General features: G+C 46.4%; 1 protein-coding gene and 1 long non-coding RNA gene across 2 annotated transcripts in view; one reads left to right on the top strand and one right to left on the bottom strand.

The window, feature by feature from the left end:
• The window catches only part of LOC147712883 (uncharacterized), a 190239-nt gene that overhangs the window by 87630 nt on the left and 82589 nt on the right, over positions 1-20020 (top strand). The window lies entirely within an intron of this gene.
• LOC147712884 (trem-like transcript 1 protein) overlaps positions 1-20020 on the bottom strand; it is a 104413-nt gene that overhangs the window by 10257 nt on the left and 74136 nt on the right. Inside the window, 1 exon segment of the mRNA XM_086923544.1 lies at positions 10972-11027. Within this exon segment, the coding sequence (XP_086779670.1) occupies positions 10972-11027 (56 nt within the window).

Raw genomic sequence — 20020 nt, 5'->3', positions numbered from 1 at the left:
GAATAAGCTATGAGGCTCAGTAGTGGTAGTACTCATCATTTACTAGTACTCATCAAAGAAACAGTCAAGGAGCCCATGAACCCAGATCCCAGGTGTGCTGTATTAAGGGAGTGATGCATGGTTCCCAGGCACTCTGATCATTCCATGTTAAGTTAATACCTTACTATTTAAAATAGTTTCCAGCCACTTGTATGGTGGGTGTGTGCAAGTCGCCGCGGTGGAGTGCTGCGTATATACACATAGGTTCATTTGTTCCAGTTTATTGTCAAACTGAGCCATCCCCATAGACCTTTAGCATCTCTGTTAGTCTCTCCAGTGTTCTCTCTATCTTCTGGATGAAAACCAGCATGTCATCTGAAAATAAGGAAACCCTGTCCGCATCTTATTCGATACCCTAATACATTCGGATAGGGGTTTAATGACTGGAGCAAAGAAGAAGAGGGAGAGAGGTCAACCCTGGTGGGTACCTCGCTCATTGTCCAACTGGGGATTACAGGGCGCCATTTGCCCTAACCAGTGTCCTGGGGGCATTGCAAAGGACAATGACATATGTAAAGAACTAAGGGCCCATTTTCATCTTTCAGAGTACCTGGTTTACAAAGGCCAGTGTACCATGCCAAAAGCTTTTGTGTAATCTACAAGAAACAGCTCAGCCGGGTCCTTGTAAATCAGTTGCCCTATCTAGGGTTACCTGCAAGTGACGTAATCAGTGCCTTCTGCACATGCTTGGTTACAACCATTCTGGCAATCATGGACCAGTTTATGCATCACCCTAGCTAATCGAGAGGCCAGGATCATTGCTAAGAGATGATTTCTACATTGCTTAATGATACGGGCCAGAAGAAAGCAAGTTATTCTAATGGCTTATTGGGATTTAGAAAGGTGTTTATTGTTACACCACACCGATCCTCTGGGAGAAAGGCACTCTGTCTAGCCTCCTTACATAGGTTCAATAAATGTGACAACAGCAATGAGGAGTATTTTTTTTAATAAAAGTTGCTTTGAAAACCATTTGAGCCAGGGTCTTTGCTGAGGGCAAGTATACCATTGGACATTGTATATCTTGAAGAGAGGCTGGTAGGTCTAGCTCAGTTCCATCTTTGGGGGCGGTGCCTCTATGAGTAAAGTATTGGAGATGGGGTTTTGCACTTCTAACTGAGGGGAAGAGTCCTTCCAGTATAGCTCTTGGTAGAAATCTGCAATTAGCTGTTCAATTGCCAGAGAGTCTGTAACCATCTGCCCCTCTGAATTTTGAATTGAGGGAACAATTCGGATTTGTTGTCTTTGTTTGCTAGCCAGTAAATATGCTAGCCTGTTTTATTACCAAGCTCGTAGATTTGTATTTGGGCATTGTCCACGCCAACTTGGTTGTGTCCATGAGTTTTTGTTTTAGTGTACCACCTCTGTGTGTTCATTCAGAGGGTCCCAATATAGGGCTAAGATGTGTTGCTCAATCTCAAGTACATCTTGCTGTCTGTCCCTCCCTTTTCCCAGGACATGGGAGAATACTGTGGCCCAGAAGGCGTCCCACAGGCTTGATGGGGATATTACTGAGTATATATTGAGATTAATATAATCCTCATCTGTGTCGTCCAGAAGAACTCTGAGGGTATCTCCATTTAGCCACCACGCATTTAGATGCTAAATGGCCATGGGGCTTGGCCTGAGCAGAGGTATGGAGTTCCATGTGACCAAGTAAGTCTGCCGCACTACGCAGAGTTCCACAAGCAGTGGAGTGCATTAGGTCATGCCATTGATTTTTAGTGCCGGGTGTTTGTCCCATGATTAAAAATCAGCGTGAACACCAACATGCACAGCGCAAGAGGGCTCTTCTTCTTTCTGCCACTTAAGTAGATGTTCAACTCAAGCGCCAGCTTCCTCAATGCAAACGAAAGGTTTCTCAACACGAGCGGTAGTGGCTATACACAACCGCACATGTTGAGAAATCTCACGGTAGGTGGTCTGGAGTAAGATTTTCCTTGCTCGCCAACTTAACACTGGCTAGGGCAGGCGAGGAGATAACTCTGCTCTCCTACAAGAAGCAGAGATTTTTGGAACTTTGCACTCTATGTGAAGCTGAAAAAACTCTGCAAACTCTGTGAGCGGAGTGGAATATCATACCCAGGTCTACTTGGGGCCACCTTCTGGGCAGCGAAGCAGCATTTGTACCTGAGCGTGACCAGACAAACTGCTAGGCAATGCTCAGGCTCCCAGAGTGGTATTGTGGACAGGGACAAACAGTGTGTCCAGTTGTGAGAAACAGTGATAGAGGACTGAATAATGTAAGAATAGTGCCATTTATGCCACACATATCCCAGTCTCAGAGAGGCCACCCATTTAAAAAGGGTAGCCATCCTGTCAGCAGGGAGGCACTGTCTACATCAAGTGCTATGTTCATGATGGCATTAAAATCACCTCCTGCTACAGTGATCCCCTGGGGTTTATGAAATAAGGCATTGAAAACTGCCTGTAGCATACTGTTGAGAAGGGTAGGGGAGACATAAACACTGCAGATCGACCAGGGCATCCCTTCCAACATGTGTGTTATAGTTACAAATCAGCGGCGCCCGCCATAAATGAAGATGGTGAGGCAGTAGGGGTCGCGAGGGAGGCGTTGCACACAGGGGGATCAATAATATATGCCTGCTTTTGTCCCAGCAGCCCCTGGGAGAGACTCCCTGTCCAATCCCCGTGCTGAAGAGCAGTGCGGGGATTGGTCTGAGCAGACAGGAAAGATGCCCTGCACAGACCAGGGTTTCCGTGGGGTTTCTTCAGCCCGGCTGTTCAATGCAGCTGGGCGGAAGAAAATCTAAGTGTGCATGTGTGTTTTGGTTGGCCGGCCAAACACACATGAGCACTTAGAGAGTGGAGTGCACTAGCACTCCCCTCCCCTCCCATGCCTCGTCCACGCCCCTCCCAATAGCGCTGGCTAAGAGTCGGCAAATGTAAATTAAAATGATGCAAGAACATTGTTTATTTTACATTTGCTGGCTCTGAGCCAGGCAGCGGGGGCGATGCTCCTCCGCCATTGCGGAGGAGCCGCCACTGCTAAATCTTTGTAAATTATCTGTGTGTTTTGTGGAGACCACTAGGAGGACGGTCACTAGTCCAGGACGTGCGTCTCCCGCAGCAAACATTTGGAGTTTGTTTTTTGGTTTATAACATGACCTTTTCATTTCATTTAGGAGCCCATTGACCTCCATGTCACGCCCTGTATTACCTCTGAGTGTTACTTGAAGTCAGTGTGAATGCTGTGCACCGGTTTCATCATTCTGCCCCTGACAAAATTGCAGCCGCACCGCTGTTAACTGTATTCAACCCAAAAATTCCCCACTCCATACTTCTTATATAGAAGCATCTATCGCCTCAACATTAACTAAAACCCTAATAATGCAAAGACGAGGCACCCACTTCCACCCTCCATTATAATTGTGTAGTTTCTAAACAAGAAGCACCAACTACGTATGACTGGCCAGACGTATAGTAGTTGGTTGCACAGCACCCCCTACAAATATTGGTTTTAGGACTAGTGGCAGGATGCCATCACGTCATGTGACCATGGCTTTGGCGCCTTGTTGGTCTTTACTGCCCTTGTGCCTCTGAATCGCAATCAGCTAGGTCAGTCTGTGGTTTGCTCTCTAGCTATGTAGATGGCATTTATCTTTCAGTTCTTGTGTTGCCATCTCCTATTGTTTAGCAGATTTTGACCACAGGCAAAATCCAGCAGATGGTGGAACACATACTTCCACCTATGCCAAGCCTGTTCCTGGTGATCAAGCAATTGTGTTTTTCCTTGGTAAATAACTTTGCATTTTGACCATTATAGAAGTATGCATTTAATCTCCATTGTGCAAAGCTTCTAGGTTAGCAGCTCAATGGATTTCCTTTGCTTCTGCATGGGTTTATTGTAGGCCAGGAAAATTATTACTTATGTGAGCCATGCATTACTTCGCCCAATCCTCTTACCACCTGAAGGAGTAGATTTCTGTCTCTGTAGTTGAGGAAACAGGCTATAATGGGTCTAGGCTGGGATCCATGTGGGGTTTATGCATGAAGAAGCAGTAGGCTAGGCCTCCATAAATTGCTCCGGATGTGCACTCTCAAGGTTCTACAGGAGCCCCACAAATTAGTTATTTTGTGAGCAGCCCTCTCTCTTCAACCCTTGCCACCAAATCACCTGCTGAGCTTTTTAACTTTTGGAGGGTCTGGCTAAGGTCTTTGGCTGTGTCTTTCCGTGCTCATATGTGATTTGGCTTTGGTGTCTTGGCTCACTGTGTTGCATTAGTCTTATTTTAAAAGGGCTACAGCTGCGCCGAGCTCATCAATTTTGTTTTTGAGTGCTTGCCGAGAAAATTGAATGGCCTGGAGGAGGGCGTCAATGTGGTGTGAGCACGCCCTAGGAGGTCTACATGTCCAACATCTTCTGTGTTGCAAGTGGGTTGCTCACTTCCAGTATGGGTAATAACTTTCGCAAACTTGCCCAGTGTCCCCTGCTTAGGAAGAGTCTTATCTTTGGCCATTTCTTTGTCCGACGGGTGGCAAGGGGTGTCCAATGGTATTTCGCAGACTCTCACAACCTTTGTGCTCCAGTTGAAGAATCACAGATGGCCTGGAAAGCCCCAAGGACTTTGGAACCTACCCCGAATGAATTGGAATGAAGTCTTCCTGTGTTTATTCAAGGTGCCTGTCCCTGTGTCACTTATTAAGCATGAGAGTCCCATGACTGCCTATTCCACACCTCACAGGTATCACAAGCAGCCCAGCCAGGGATGTCCAAATATGAGTCATGAACCTCTGATTGATAGCATCTCAAGTGTTGAGTCTCTGTTTTCCAATAACTACCAACGTCAGCGCTCCCTTTTGTCATGCTCATGTGGCCAGACGTTAAGTAGTTGCGGAAGCTCCCAGGTCACTGGATGGGGCGCGCAGCATTCAGCGTCCATGGCTCTTTTGTCTGAAAGCGGCAGTGGGGGGAGCACCTGCGCCTCCGGGCTTACCAGACCAACACACTCCACTCAGTGGTTGTTGAAGGGCCATTTGGATGGAACATGTTTCCTCGCAATCATGACTTCCTCTATTGCCGCACTACTCCTGGGACTTTGCGGCAGGGCAGACCATACTTCTCTCCATGCCTAGCCGCTCCACTCCTCCTCTATAAGAGGGATCAGGGCAATCAGAGTTTCACCACTGTCCTCCCTCACCTCCCCAATGTCAGTATCAGTGTCCCTGTGGCCGCCGCGAGGGTAGATTTCGGGCCCCCATTGGCCGCCTTGCTTCTTAATCTGGGCCACGTCAGAGCTATCTCAGCCCTATGCTTTGGGGTGGACAGATCTAATACTGGGCCCAGTTGTCTTGTGCACCCTCCAACAGCGGGATCAGGAGTTGGAGAGAATGGAGCACTGCCTTTGTCCTCCAGTTCACCTACGACCCCCCCATTCCTTCACCGTCAAGGATGGAGGCAAAGACCCACACTGTCAGTGGCTGCAATTTTGGGCCCTGGGGAAGTGACTGTCTCAGACTAGTCTTCCCCCGGGACGCTTCAGGTGTTGTTGTGTGTCAAGGGCCTTCTGGGCCCGGGGTCACACCTTCCAGTAGATGGCAAGAGGTGGATTGAAAGGCACGTATAAAGGATCAACGCTTACTGATACAGCAGACGGAGGAGCAATGGGCACAGATGTGCTGGGCCAGGGAATTGGCCTTGAGCATGGACAATATAATGCTGGGGTCCTAGGGTATACGAGAGGGTAGCCTGGGTCGAGGGACTGTAGACTCTGGGTCAGGTCAGTAGTGGCTCTGGGTGTTGGGTGGTCAGGAACTAGAGGTAGGCCGGATGGGAGCCAGTGTGGCTAGGGTGTTCAGTTAGCCTAGTGGTGCGAGGGACCCCCCAGGTTGGTGCAGCCTGGTGGGGGATGGATGAGGTAGGTGAGGCTGTCCGCAGTGGGAAGGGTAGGTGACTAGACGATCCGCGCCAGGAACTCCGAGGTGGTTTCCACCAAGCCCTGGCCCCACCCGGTCAGCTCGAGGAAGCCTCCCGAGTATAGCATACGGTTCTGGGAAGGGTCCTGAGGAAGGACAGCCATACGACACCTACCAGGTCGTATACTGGGCCCCCTGATCACGGGGGTGCCCATGCAAATCATATGAGCACTCCTTGGTCCTGACGAATTGCTGTAAAGCAAGAAACATGTTGACCATCCACTCACCAAGGGTCGAACGAGGCTGACTACCTTGACTGTTCCGCCTCGATACCCCTTGTATTTTTAATAGAGCAGTGTGCCATACCATTAAAACCCCAATTTTTGGACTTCACTGACTCTTTTTAATTCACCCACGCTCACTTTTGCACAACCACATATTACCTCCTTGCATGGTCCCCTGACATCCACACACCCTTTGGCGAAGGAATAGAAGATCCCCACCAAAGTGCAACATTTATTGTTGCCCGACAGGCATTGCACTGCCAGCCTGGCGCAGGGGCAGGGTACCTATGATGACGCTGGACGATCACCGGGTGGGATTACAATTGTAGTCCAACCGGCGACTTGTGTGAGGTACCCCTAAAATTCCGAGAGAGGGTTCACTACACTCACTTTTCTCTCCCCCCTCTTGTTGACCTGACAAGAAAGAGACCAATGACAGTCCTTTAGCGGACTGTGACCGGGGAACTCTGTATTCCTTTTGTTGATAGGTGAGGCTGTCAGACAGGTGGGGATGCCAGTGGGGCACATGCTGGGCCCTGGATATCAGCACGAAGAAGCAGGGAGGTCCACGGCGGCCTTCCTTCCAATGAGGGCTTGGGCACCCAAAGCACTGTTAGGGCAACCAATTGTGCTTGATTGTAATGTAATTGCGCAGTCTAGAGGGAGTGCTGTTTGCGGGACTGGGTGTGTGTATGTGACAGGTGCGGATGATTTGGTTCTAGATTATGATGAGGCTAGGGAATTTTGTTCTATGGCAAACTGTAATGGGGCTTTGATACTGCCAGGGACGAGATTCAGGGCCGTACATCTGAAAGGGTGGGGCAGAGAGAGGAGTGGAGGGAAGGTGGCCTTGTGGGAGGCAATCACGTTTACATTTTTGCTGGATTTGTTGGTGGTTTTACCAGTTTGTACCTACAATCACTTTGAAGTCGCTGTGTTTCGTCTCTGCATGACTTGGGGGTTTTTGTTTTGGCTGTTTGAGTGTCTGAACCTTTGCGGTCTGCTTGAGTTGCGGAGGTTTTACATGAGGAGGTGTGTCTGGAACAAGGGTGAATGGGTATTTGATTGCATCAATACAAGATGGGTCAGACTGGTAGGGGTAAGCAGGTATGGCTGTATGAAGGGGGTAGTCTTGAGGTCTGTCCCTTGTGGGAATGGCGCAAGTTTAAGGATGGGCCTAATCGGGGGCAGCAAGTGGGGTTTTGTCATGAAGATGGCAGCAAGGTTACTGCTTTTCAGTTGCTAGCGGTGTTGAGCATGGCATTGTGTGAGCTAGGTAAGGACCCGACTGGCTTCAGCGCGCATACTTTCGGGATTGGGGTGGTGACAGCAGCTGCGCATTTGCTGTGGTCTTGGGGAAAGATTCAGTAGATAGGCAGTTGGAGGTCAAGGCGCTGTGAGCGTTATGTGTGGAAATGATTGGGTTCATGGCGGGTTGTGCGGATTTGGGAAGGTTTGCAAGAGCTAATTACCCTTTTTCTACTACAGGCTGCGTGAGCGGTCCAGGGAACAGCACGGTAGCCTGGATTGTGGAACATTCCTTTGTATACTGGGTGGCACAGTAGGCGGAACAGCAGTTGCGGAACCTGAAACTGCAGAACAGCCATCATGAGGTGCTATGGTGGGGTAAAGGAGAGATGCATTGGGGTAATTTGCTACCATGATTGATAAAGGTGGTTCCGCAAAGGGGTTGCCCGGATATGCTCCTGAGAACAACCTGGTTCGATTGCCAGGTTTGACGCTGCTTAAGTATATGCAGTGGGATTTTTTTTTTCTTTTTTTTTTTTTATTGAAAATTCATTGGTACAAAAAACAGATACATCTTAATGAAGAAAAATTCCATTATTTCATAATACGTTTCAGTATACATTTAAAACATCATACATAACGCTAGTCATTCAATAAATAAATGTGCAGGGTTTTGCATATACGAATAAATATACATAGTAGAAACTCATCGTCCGGTGATCAAAGCTGCCCCTCCCTCCAAATTTTAAAGGGGTCCCATATCTTATTTCCAAAATCCCGCATTTTCTTACCCTTATAAGAATATAGAGTAGATTCGATATTGTGAATACCAAGAAGCCTGGTCAGCCACAATTGGAAGGTTGGGGCATTAGGGTCCTTCCAAGCAGCTGATAGTAGGATACGTAAAACAGCAACAGCTATAAAGATAAAAGCCTCTGTTTCTTTGTTCAGACGGGCCATTTTACTGTCACTCCCGAGAATCATTATTGTCGGGGATAGGCAGATCTTTAAGCCTAGCAGCCCCTCTAAAAATTTCTCTATCTCATATTTAATCGAACTAAGCTGCTCACAGTAAAAGAACATATGTAATAAGTCCCCTGGACCTTTCTGACACCTGGGGCAGTTACTGTCATTTCTCATGCCCCAATCATGTAGCTTAGATGGTGTATAATACAGGTTAAAAAGTGTTTTAAAATGCTGAACCTTCATATATGCAGTGGGATTTGGAGGCAATCAAAAGGAACTTTTAACTGACATGTTTGGTCTGGACCAAGTTTGTGCCATGCAGAGCTTGGAGGGGGACTTTGAAACATGGTGAGATCGACAAAGCTTGAAGGAAGCTTAACAGAACGATGAGGGTGTTCTGTATGGCAAAGGACATTACGTAATAGCTCATGGGGGCATTTAGGAGGAGAAGCAGTGTCATTTCCAGCATTACGGGGTGCCCCTTTCGCATTTGGGGAATGCATATTACATGATGGAGTTGCAGGATGATGTGAGTAAGCTGTGGAACAAATCTATCTGGTGTAGGAGGACATATCACTGAAGTGTGAAAGGTGCAGGTGGTGGTGGGGGGGGGGGGGGGGGGGGGGGGCAGGAAAATGACCAACAGGGTTTTCCTGGTTAGCGGTATTTTTGGGGTGGTGAGTCAAATACAGGCAAATCCACAACTTAGGGGGTATGAAATGAGCTCCGGTGAGTGAAGACGGTGAGTGGTATGCACTGACTAGGGCAAAGATCTTCATTGAAGGATGTTTGGTAGGGCAACTAAGGGAGTGACTGGGTATGTGGGATGAGGTCAGGAAGTGAAAGGGGGAAGAATGAAACATGATGTTAGGGCTTTGGATTGGGAAGTGGCATGAGGTGTGAATGGTGCAGGGAGGAATGGGACCGTCATAGAGATGTCACTGTTATGAAGTTTAAAGTTGTTAATAAGTTGAGTACCTGTTGCAACCCTATCCTAATAAATGGCCTTTTACCCAAAAAATATTGGAGTGGTTTGTGGCTATTGCACAATGTTTCCCCCGGGAAAGGGACTGTTGCAGACTAGTCTTCCACTGGGGCGCTTTGTGCATGTCAGGCATGAATCAGGGAGGGATAGGCTCGTTAAAAGGAAGGAGCGGGTGATTAGGGTGCTATAAAGGTGTCATGAAGGGCGTGTCCGGCCTCTTCCTGACTCCTAAGCCACCATCGGGTGGGAGAATATAATTTAGGATCACCCACCCACCCTACATTTTGTTTGATTTTGGTAGACTTTGTTTTTCTTTACAGCGTTTTGCCAATTTAGGGCAGATTGCAGAGCACAGGCTGTATTCTGGGGTGGTGAGTCACATGTGACTATATCCATCCCTCAGGGGGAGGAAGGGAGCACAGGTGACTGACGACGGTGAGCAGAATGTGCCGATATGGGCAAAGATCCTCATTGAAGGATGTTTGGTAAGGCAAGTGAGGGAGGGACTGGATATATACAGGGCCACTGGAGTTATGTGATTTTGCAGCAATTTTCGCATAATTATAGATTTGGTGCATTTGCCAAATTACACACAATCTGCCGCAGAATCTGCAGATTTAAAAAATATATATTTATAGTTCAAACGGTTCAAAAGTTCCTAAAAATGAGACAAAAACATGTTACAGCGCAGTGGAAGTCCCTTTACAAAGCTGGACTGATCACCTTCTGTTGCTCTATTGCGATATTTGGATGTTATGCTGGTACTAGTGAGGTACAATCAATGACCATAGAGTGTTACTAAGTTTAAAAATGATGAGAGGAGGAAGTAATACTTTTACAAAATGTAGAGCATTATGCTGCATAATTTGTCTTTTCTTGCCGCTTACTTTAATTAACCCTGCCGCATAATTTGCCTTCTCCGCCCGCATAATTCTGGTGGCTCTGGGTATATGGAACGAGGTCAGGGGGAAGAATGAAGCATGATATCAGGACTCATGGAAGAGCTAGGGAATGATGACTGCCATCTAGAACTGCAGACCACACTCCTCACCTCTCTGGCTTTTACTTATCTTGAACATATAGAACGATAGATGGGTAACAGTGAATAACAGGGATGTTTTTCACCTAGGGGGTTGTGAGTGAAATCAAATAGACAATGAGAGCGAAGCTCAAGTGTGATGTCACTCAGGACCTTGAGGTGAAAAACAGCTGTTATTTACTTTTACCCATTTAGAATTGTACGTTATCGATGGTCCCCAAATCATCTTCCCCTGCTTTCAAGTGATACACAGAGGCAGAAGAGTTATCAGGGAGCCATACATAATGTGACCTCTCTTCCCTATCCCAACTGTGAAAAAAAATAATAACTGCCCTCCTGCTGCCCACCCCCACTACCATCTGTGCATTCCCTCCCCTTCAGAAGCTCTGCCCCCTGCTCTCCAGCGATGACCTGACAGGCTCACAGTGAGTCCAGGCCACTGTAGTTATTCATGTGCCTTCATATAAATTCATTCCACTTGGTATGAAGTACTTACTGAAGCTCTTGGACTATTAACTCCTGCAGTGCCTTACCTTCTGAGGTGGTGCCATGGCATTTCTAGGGTATCCTGGAGACTCATGCAGGCCTGCTGTGGAAGAAATGTTCAGATTTTTAGAGAGCCTTTAAGTGCGACAAAGATATATTTGCCTGGTAATAGTACCTAGTTGAACCCATAGCATCTAGGTCCTCTGATAAATAAACTTAACGTATGGCATCTTAAACCCATCTTGAAGAATGGACTCCCTTAAAAAACACCTATCAAAGTTTAGCGTTCTTGAACCAAATCCACATGCTTGCTTTAAACAAGAAGGAGAATAGCAGCCCTGCCAAACACTCCACATACCACAGCTGAAGATGCATACATTGATGCCCAAGCCCATTCATGTCAGATGCATGCTGAATGATCCATGCCCCACATACATTGACCTGGCAGTGACATACACTGGTGTAGTGATATTACCATCAGAATGTGACCTCCCCACCCACGGGGTTGGTGACCTGCCCTTTTGGCAGACTGCCATGATTACAGTCTTGGGGATTTATTTTGTGTGAGCCTGTTTCTACAGAGTGAGAGAGAAGGTGAAATTAGTCAGTATGTACATATGTATGTGGTATTTCTATAGCATGAACCTAGTCCAAAGCAGCGGACCGCTGTAAAAGATCAGAGACAAGCATACCATAAACGAGTGTTAGGAGCAGTAGCTGGTTTGTGGATAGCTGATGCATTGTGTTCTGGTGTTCTTTAAGGATGAGGGTAATTGGAGCAGCGTTGGACATCCCTGATGGATGCAGGGATGTTCCAGGTCCCAGATGCATATTTAGAAAAGGCCTGCTTCCTTGTTTTTTTCCTTCTCACACCTAGTCTGTAATCTGATGGCGTCCTGCCTGTGGATGTGCTGAGAACCATCAAAGATGGTGAGCTTGTATGCAAGATAAGTGGGGTTGCAGGTTGTGATTTGTTGGAAATTGGGGTCTCTAGTTGGCAGAGGTAGGTACCTTTGTCAGAATAGGGACCCATGCTTCTAGTCAGGGGGATACACACTTTAGATAACCCTTCCTCACCCCCTGGGTAGTTTGGCACGAGCAGACAGGCCTATCCCAAAGACAATGTGTAAAGTATTTGTACTCAAAACACAAAGTAATACAGTGATAACATCACAAATGTGAGGTAATATGAATTTTTATGGTCAATTGTGTCCCCTAACGTAGATCCCAACGGCTCTATGTACGTGCTTCAAGTACATGTATGTTCCCTCCACTTCCAGCTATGAAGACGCAAATACATTTGCGTCCAACGTTAACATGTCCTCTTTCAGATCCACCATGAATGGGTCGAATATTCAGTTCCTAAGTATGCCTTGCCACCGTCTTTACATGGTGCACTTTTCACGTTTTCCTGGCTCTGGCGAGTTAGGCCCCGATTCCTGCCATCGAGCCCTTTCTGCCTTCTGCCTCTGGAAGCTGCAGCCTGGACCTGCATATGTATCCCTGACCCTTGCCTTACTTCCTGTGCGGCGAGCGGTGCCCGGCTCGGCCTGCTTGCCTGCCAAGACTGTATTCAGCCTTCAAGTTATCTGCTCCGCTCCTCGAAAATACATTCCTGTCTAGTAGTTTAGGTAAACATCCTTCCCAGCTGCAGAGCAAAGGGCCCGGTCTTTCTGTCTCCATGCAAGTAATCCATAGCTCCCGTTACCATGGTAGGCCCATGGCCCCCTTTCTTTACACGTAGACACGTAGTCACATATGCACGCACTAGCAGTCAGTATAGGATAGCCTCTGCCCGAGAGACCTTTCCTACTAGATAATACAATTCCACAAACACAAGATATTAGATATGATTTGGGTTTAGGTTGTTCTGACACGCCAGACTTCTGTCTCCCTGTATAGCGCAAATGTCAAGTCCTCTTCACCCTCCTGTTCCACGTCAATTACACGTCATGCTGCTACGCGCGCATCTCTGCCACATATTTCTGCTGACTCTGCAGGATTCTTCTATGGATCCGCCCACCTGTGACTCTTCTTCATGACGTTTCTAGTACACACCTCTGTGTACGCCCTCGTGCACGCCTTCTGTTACGCACATGTGTTCTTATCTCATTTCTCTCAGCTGTTACGCCTTCTGCATTCATCACCACTATATGCATTGACTATATATATGATGTCCTGTTAATAAAGCATTGTACATGTCCATGTCCATTCCCTTCCTGAACCCTTGTGGTGATGGAACATGATACCTGGTTCGAACCAATTCCTTTTTAAGGAATAAAACCCTTATAACCTCAGATGCCACGGACTCTGCCTCTCATTTTTGACTGAGTTATTCTTATTGAACTTTACCGCATAGAAATTAAGTATAGGTAATTTAATTTACCACATAATTGGCGCCCGAACAGGGACCCCTCCCCCACCTTACGCGCCGGCGGTGCGTTGCAGGCCTGGTCCCCTGCCACAGCCGTGAAGGACAACTACGCGTACCCGCAGGATTTCCTGTATCTCCCTCAGGCCAACGGAGGTGACTGAGGCTGCGATCGACACCCAGACTAGGCGGTGAGGAGTGCGGAGGATCCCGACCAGAGCCCAGCCGAGAGAGCAAGGTCCGAGGTGTTCAGAGGCCCACCAGTTCCGAAGTTCTGAGATACCTAAGTCCAGAATCGAGGTCGAGTCGAGTCCAGTCCGGTCCAGTCCAGTGTCGAGTTTCCGAGGCCTTCCGTTCCGTGCTTCCCGGTGAGTACCGTTGCTGGGGACGCATCTAGACGGGTGCATTAAATTGTGTCCGGTCAAGACGAGTTTGGGTACACAGACCCGGTCTGCACTGTTTAGCAGTGTATCTGTACTGCTTAGCAGTATATCCAGAATTCCGCTATCAAGTTATTGTTCGTTTTCCGAAATGTTTCAATGTGTTTTAAATGTCGTGGTATGAGTGATTGTTTGATTTCCATTTACTGTGTTTATTGTATTAGTTGGGTCCAAGTCCGAGTAAGTATCACGTATCAAGTATCACGGCTAAAAAATGCCGCTGTTTTCTAAACTGAAACAGATAGGAACTAGAAAAGGGATACTCGAGGAAGCTGTTCCCATCCCACCCCGGGACACTCCAGGATATTTTATGTACCACAAGCACGGCTTAGATGCTGTATTATATCTCGACTTGTGGGTGGACTACACCAAAGATCTAGCAGAGAATCAGAAATGGCCCGCTACAGGGACATGGGATGCCGAGTGCATCATGAGAGTAGAAGAAGCTTTATGGAAAAAGAAAGCCAGACAGTCACAGAAAGATGCCATTGAATTATGGCGTAAAGAATTACACAGACGTACAGAGAAAGCACTCAGAAAAGCAGAGAGTAGTAAAGAGGATTCTGAAAAAGCCAAAGAAAAAGAACTGCTAGAAGAAGGAGAACGAGTTAGGATAGAACAACACGATAGACGTAGTAATGCTATTATGACAGGATTGTATCCAGTCCTGGCCGAGGGCCTGCCCAAGGCGACCCCGGAAGTACCGAAAGATCAGCCCCCTCCATTGGTTCCTACTAAATTACGTCACAAGACCGCAGCAGAGATTTTCCTTTCTTCTTATTTAGACGATGTAGCACCCGCATACACCAATGTTCCACCTGCACCTATACCACCCGCTAATAACCTTCCCCAACGACAGACCACTCCTCCACCACTTCCTGCACCCCCCATTAACCCTATTAATCCGCATAATCCTTTCGGGCCTGACACGACCCTACAAACAGATCATGCTCAAGCCTCCGCCTCAGGAGGCGCCTCAGGAGGTTACCACACCCCGCCACCAGTACAGCGATTAACTATTAGAGAACTAGCAAAGCAACGTACCCCGAGAGCAGCCCCAATGGAAAAGCTTAAAGAGTTCCTTACAGACTGTAGATATGACCCAGTACCAGGCAAAGACGGTTGCATGATATTAGCATCAATACGCATAAGACGTGCTGCAAATTTTTTGGTTCTATTTCCAGGGATGCAAGATTACCTAGACAGGATATATCATTTTGTTCAGACAGGGGAGGGTCAGGAATGCATTCACGAGGCCATGGCACATCAGAAAGTAGACATCCAAAGTATGATTTTCAAATTCCTCATAAACTGTTTTATAAGAGAACGAGACCGGCCTGGTGTAGATAAAGATGAGATGGAGCTACTAACTACATGGGGTCAGAATATTGCAGACGGAAAACATGATAAACAGAAATGTATAGAAGCCATGTACAGAAAGATCCGTAAAGAAATAACAGAATTTCATGAAAGGGAGAAAGCTGAAAGTGAAGCAGATAATAACAAGAATGACTCCTCAGGGGAGGAGGAGCTAGAAGTAGAAGTAGACAAAGGAACGATAGCATATGTAGGAAAGGGTAGATCCTTTAATAAACCGATACGCCCAGAAAGCAAGAGACTTTTTCACTCCGCTATGTCAAACCCGAAGACTCCTGAACATCTATTTCAGGCTACCGATAAAATACTTCAAGAACGAATGGGGTACCATGTACTCGATTCCATGGATGAACAAGAATTAGCCAGGTCAGCAGTACAATGGGCTGACAATTCTGATAAATATAGTGATGACGCATTAGCGCAGACCTTTTTAAATCTTTCCCCAGACGAACAGCGACTAGCTAGTATGTATATGATACAACACCTCCTTATATTGTATAAGAGCCAACATTCTGATCCAGGTCCCTTGCCTGATATACTAATAGAGATACTCATGAATAAATGGAGGGGCCTGGGTACCGACTTAATTAAGGTAATTCTAGAACATCGACGCAGATATAGTGCTTTCCTGAATCCACAGTTTGTTTCAGCTCCACCCCCAGAAAGAAAAATGTTTTACATAGACAGACAAAATCCCTTGCGAGAAGTGCATCCAGTCAGGAATACTGATAATACCTTTGGACGTGTGTTTGTGTACACGCCCATAACTAAAATGGAATTATTGGAAATGAAGAAACTAGTGCCCAGTCACGATAAAGACCCTGCAGGTTTCCACCGTGAAATAAAAGACATGTTACTCATGGGTGATTATACCTATCCCGACATTATGAAAATATTGAAAGTATTATTGCCTGCCGGTATTTACGAGAAACTCAAGGAAAAAGAATGGGAGGTGGGAGACCAAAAGATAGATTGGGCTGCATTAGAAAATGAAGAAAGTACTCGAACCCCAGGCCTAGGGCTTGGGGATAAAACTAAAGCATTACCAGGATTGTTAGTACAAGTATTGCCACGTTTATTAGCAACGAAAAAGGAGGACTGGGATGCAATCTCAGCCTGCAAACAGAAACCCGATGAAGACACTAGTGATTTTTATTCGCGATTTGAGAAATGTTTTATTATTAATAGTGGACTGAAAGCGAGTAGCGAGTCATATCCACACCTATTTGTATCAAAGTTAGTCGAAAATTCCCTGCCCCAAGTTAAGAATCGTGTACTGAAAGTCGAGAGCACCTGGCAAGCAAACACGCCTTCCCAAATGTTACAAATGTTACAGTACCACCAGAACAGAATTAGAGAAGAACATGATCACGAACAAAGACGTATGAAAGACACGAAAATGAAAATGCTAGTTGCTCAGTCAGTTCCAGCTGACGGTCAGAAAAAGGGTATGCCACAGTTTAATAATTCAGCAGCTCCTGTTAAAGGGACATGCAACTATTGTAAACAGCCAGGTCACTATATAAACGATTGTGCAGTTTTGAAACATAATATAGCTACAGGTAAAACTAAAGAAAGACCGCGTCAACCTAGACAGGACCAGGTCCAACAACAAGTACCACAGAATATCCAGCCTATGCATGCTCCACAACAGACAGTACAGACCGTAGCGATACCACAGCCACAACCAATTGCCGCAACACAACATGCAACTCAGCAAATGTACCAGTATGCACAAACTGATTATCCCGATTATCAGCGATACACATGAAACAGCCTAGAGAGGGAAGTTGGCTTGCCTCTTATTGAGGTTCCTGTAGATCAAGAGGGTCCTTACGGGCATAGTCAAGTATTAGGTAAAGACAGAAAGTTTTTGATTGACACAGGGGCAAGCAGAACAACAATAAGCCACGACGAGGTTCCAGGGGCACCCCTCTCAGGCTCCCAGAATGTTTCCCTTGGATTTTCAGGCAAGCCTATTGTAAATGAAGTATCGAAACCAGTACCACTTTTAGTTGGTCCGTTGTCTCGCACTACAGATTTGTTATTAACGAAATCATGTCCAGAAAACTTGTTAGGTATCAAGACACTGAAAGCTCTAGGAGCTGTGATTTGCTGTTTTCCGGAAGGAGTAAGACTGTTTTTGCGTGACTTCAAGGGTCACTATGTGTTGAGAGATATTGATCCCAGATTACAGAATGTTCCTGCACATTTATGGGCGCAAGGCCCCACTGATGTAGGTTGTATGCACATTACACCATATCGAGTCACACTCAAGCCAGGAGTAGTACTACCACGAATCCGACAATACAAGTTACCCCCAGATGCTGTAGTGGCTTTACTGAAAATCATTGACGAGCTCATTGCACAAGGAGTGGTTGTTGAAACCGACTTGAATCTATGCAATTCCCCTATCATCCCAATTCTTAAACGTACTGATCCAAATGCACCTCCAGTTTATCGATTAGTTATTGATTTACGCGAATTGAATAAATGCTTTGTACCACAGTATCCTGTGGTCCCAGATATCTCCTCACTATTGACAGCTATTGATTCCGAAGCAACGTTCTTTACAGTAATTGATCTGAAGAACGCCTTCTTTAGTGTCCCCATTGATCCGGAAAGCCAATATCTCTTCGGATTCTGTTTAAATGGCCGAAGCTTCAAATTTGCACGCGCACCTCAAGGATTCACAGAAAGCCCCAGCATTTATAGCCAAGCACTGAAAAGACAACTTGACAGTATTCACATGCCTGATAATATTGCCTTACTGCAGTATGTCGATGATCTGTTGATCACCGCCCGAAGTGAACCTGAATGTGAGCAAGCATCACTGACGGTTTTGCATTTCTTGGCCGACAAGGGACACAAGGTGTCTCCTTCGAAGCTGCAATTCTGTGTTCAGCAAGTGGTTTACCTTGGGCACTTGCTGTCCAAAGGGGGGAGACAGCTAACACCTGACCGTATCCAGTTAATTGTAAACATGTCACGACCCAAGACACAAAAGGAGGTACAAGCTTTTATAGGCCTCACTTCGTACTGCAGACAATGGATTCCTCAGTATGCATTTCTAGCCAAGCCACTCATACAGTTGACAACCCAGGAGGCAGCGACATCGACTGTCCTCCCTTGGACTCAGGAACATACACAAGCTTTTGATGACTTAAAGAAAGCCTTATGTCAAGCACCAGTTTTAGCGACACCATGTTACAGCAAGCCTTTTACACTTTTTGTCACAGAACGCGAAGGTACTGCATTGTCAGTACTCACTCAGGATCAAGCAGGTTCACACAAACCGTGTGCTTATTTTTCTAGTACATTGGATCCAGTAGCCCACTCGCTGCCTGCGTGCTTGAAATCAGTAGCAGCGACAGCTCTAGCAATCAGACAAAGCGATTCCATAGTGTTAGGACATCAATTGACAGTACAAGTTCCACACTCCGTGGAAGTTCTTTTAAACCGAACACAGACTCAACACTTGACTATAGCACGACTGACAGGTTATGAATTGACATTGTTTCAGCCACACATAGAAATCAGACGTTGCAATACATTGAATCCTGCTACACTTCTGCCATTAAGTGAGACAGATCCATTGGCACATGATTGTATTGAAGTCATTACCATCACGACGAAACCCAGACAAGACTTGACAGATACCGCATTACCAGATCCAGACCTGACACTTTATGTGGATGGTTCATGTATGAGAACAAGTACAGGAGAGTTAGTGGCCGCATATGCAGTCACGACAGAAACTGAAGTCATAGAAACGAATTGTATTGACACCCTGTCAGCCCAAGCAGCAGAGCTCATCGCTCTGACACAAGCCTGTATTCGAGCAAAGAACAAGAGAGTTAACATATATACAGATTCACGTTATGCATTCGGAGTTGTACACGACTTCGGAGTACTCTGGCGAGAGAGTGGTTTTTTGACTTCTCACGGTGCCAAGATCCAGCACGGTCCCCTCATTCAAGCTCTGTTAGACGCAATACATTTGCCTACAGCGATATCCATCATGAAGTGCAAGGCACATACGAAAGTCACAGATATCATTTCCCAGGGTAACGATCTGGCAGATCGAACAGCTAAGCATACAGCTCAGACTCAGACTCACGCAACTGACCTGACAAAGACAATAGTCCAGACACCGACACATTGCATGACAGTTAAGGATCCCGCCCTAGATGTAATTGACATACAGACACATGCTACACCAGACGAAATCAAGAAATGGACTGAACTAGGAGGGGTCCAGACAGAACAAGGATGGATGACGAAGGGAAAATCTATATGGTTTCTCCCCGACTCTATGGTTCAAGTTATCATTAACACAGTACACAGTCCAGCACATTTAGGAGAAAAAGCCATGTTAGATAGTATTCAAAACCTTTGGTTCAACAAGCATTTACTAGCAGCAGCAAAACAGAAAGTGCGTACTTGCATGATCTGTTGTCAGTTCAACCCAGGTAAAGGCATTCCCGTAGAGCAAGGTGGATTTCATCCTCCCGATCACCCTTTTGAAGTCCTCCAGATGGATTATATCCAGATGGAACGTTGTCGAGGATTCAAATATGTCCTCGTAGTTGTATGTGCACTCTCCCGTTGGACAGAAGCATATCCAGTCCCAGATTACACTGCTCCGACCACTGCCAAGCAGCTGGTTCGTGAATTCTTCCCCAGGTATGGTTTGCCCCGTATCGTATACTCAGATAACGGTCAGCCATTCTCATCCGAGCTTATGAAGCAGGTATCACTCCTGCTAGGCTATCAATGGAAATTCCACTGTGTCCGACATCCCGAGGCAGCAGGTCTCGTGGAACGTCATAATCAGACTCTGAAAATTCGTCTTGCCAAGATCTGTAGAGAGAAAGGCGTCGACTGGATAGTAGCTTTACCAGTTGC

This window comes from Lissotriton vulgaris, chromosome 5 (assembly GCF_964263255.1).
Source record: "Lissotriton vulgaris chromosome 5, aLisVul1.2, whole genome shotgun sequence".
Lineage (NCBI taxonomy): Eukaryota > Metazoa > Chordata > Amphibia > Caudata > Salamandridae > Lissotriton > Lissotriton vulgaris.
The sequence above is the reverse complement of the archived record's forward strand: the minus strand, read 5'-3'. Positions and strand labels throughout refer to the sequence as shown.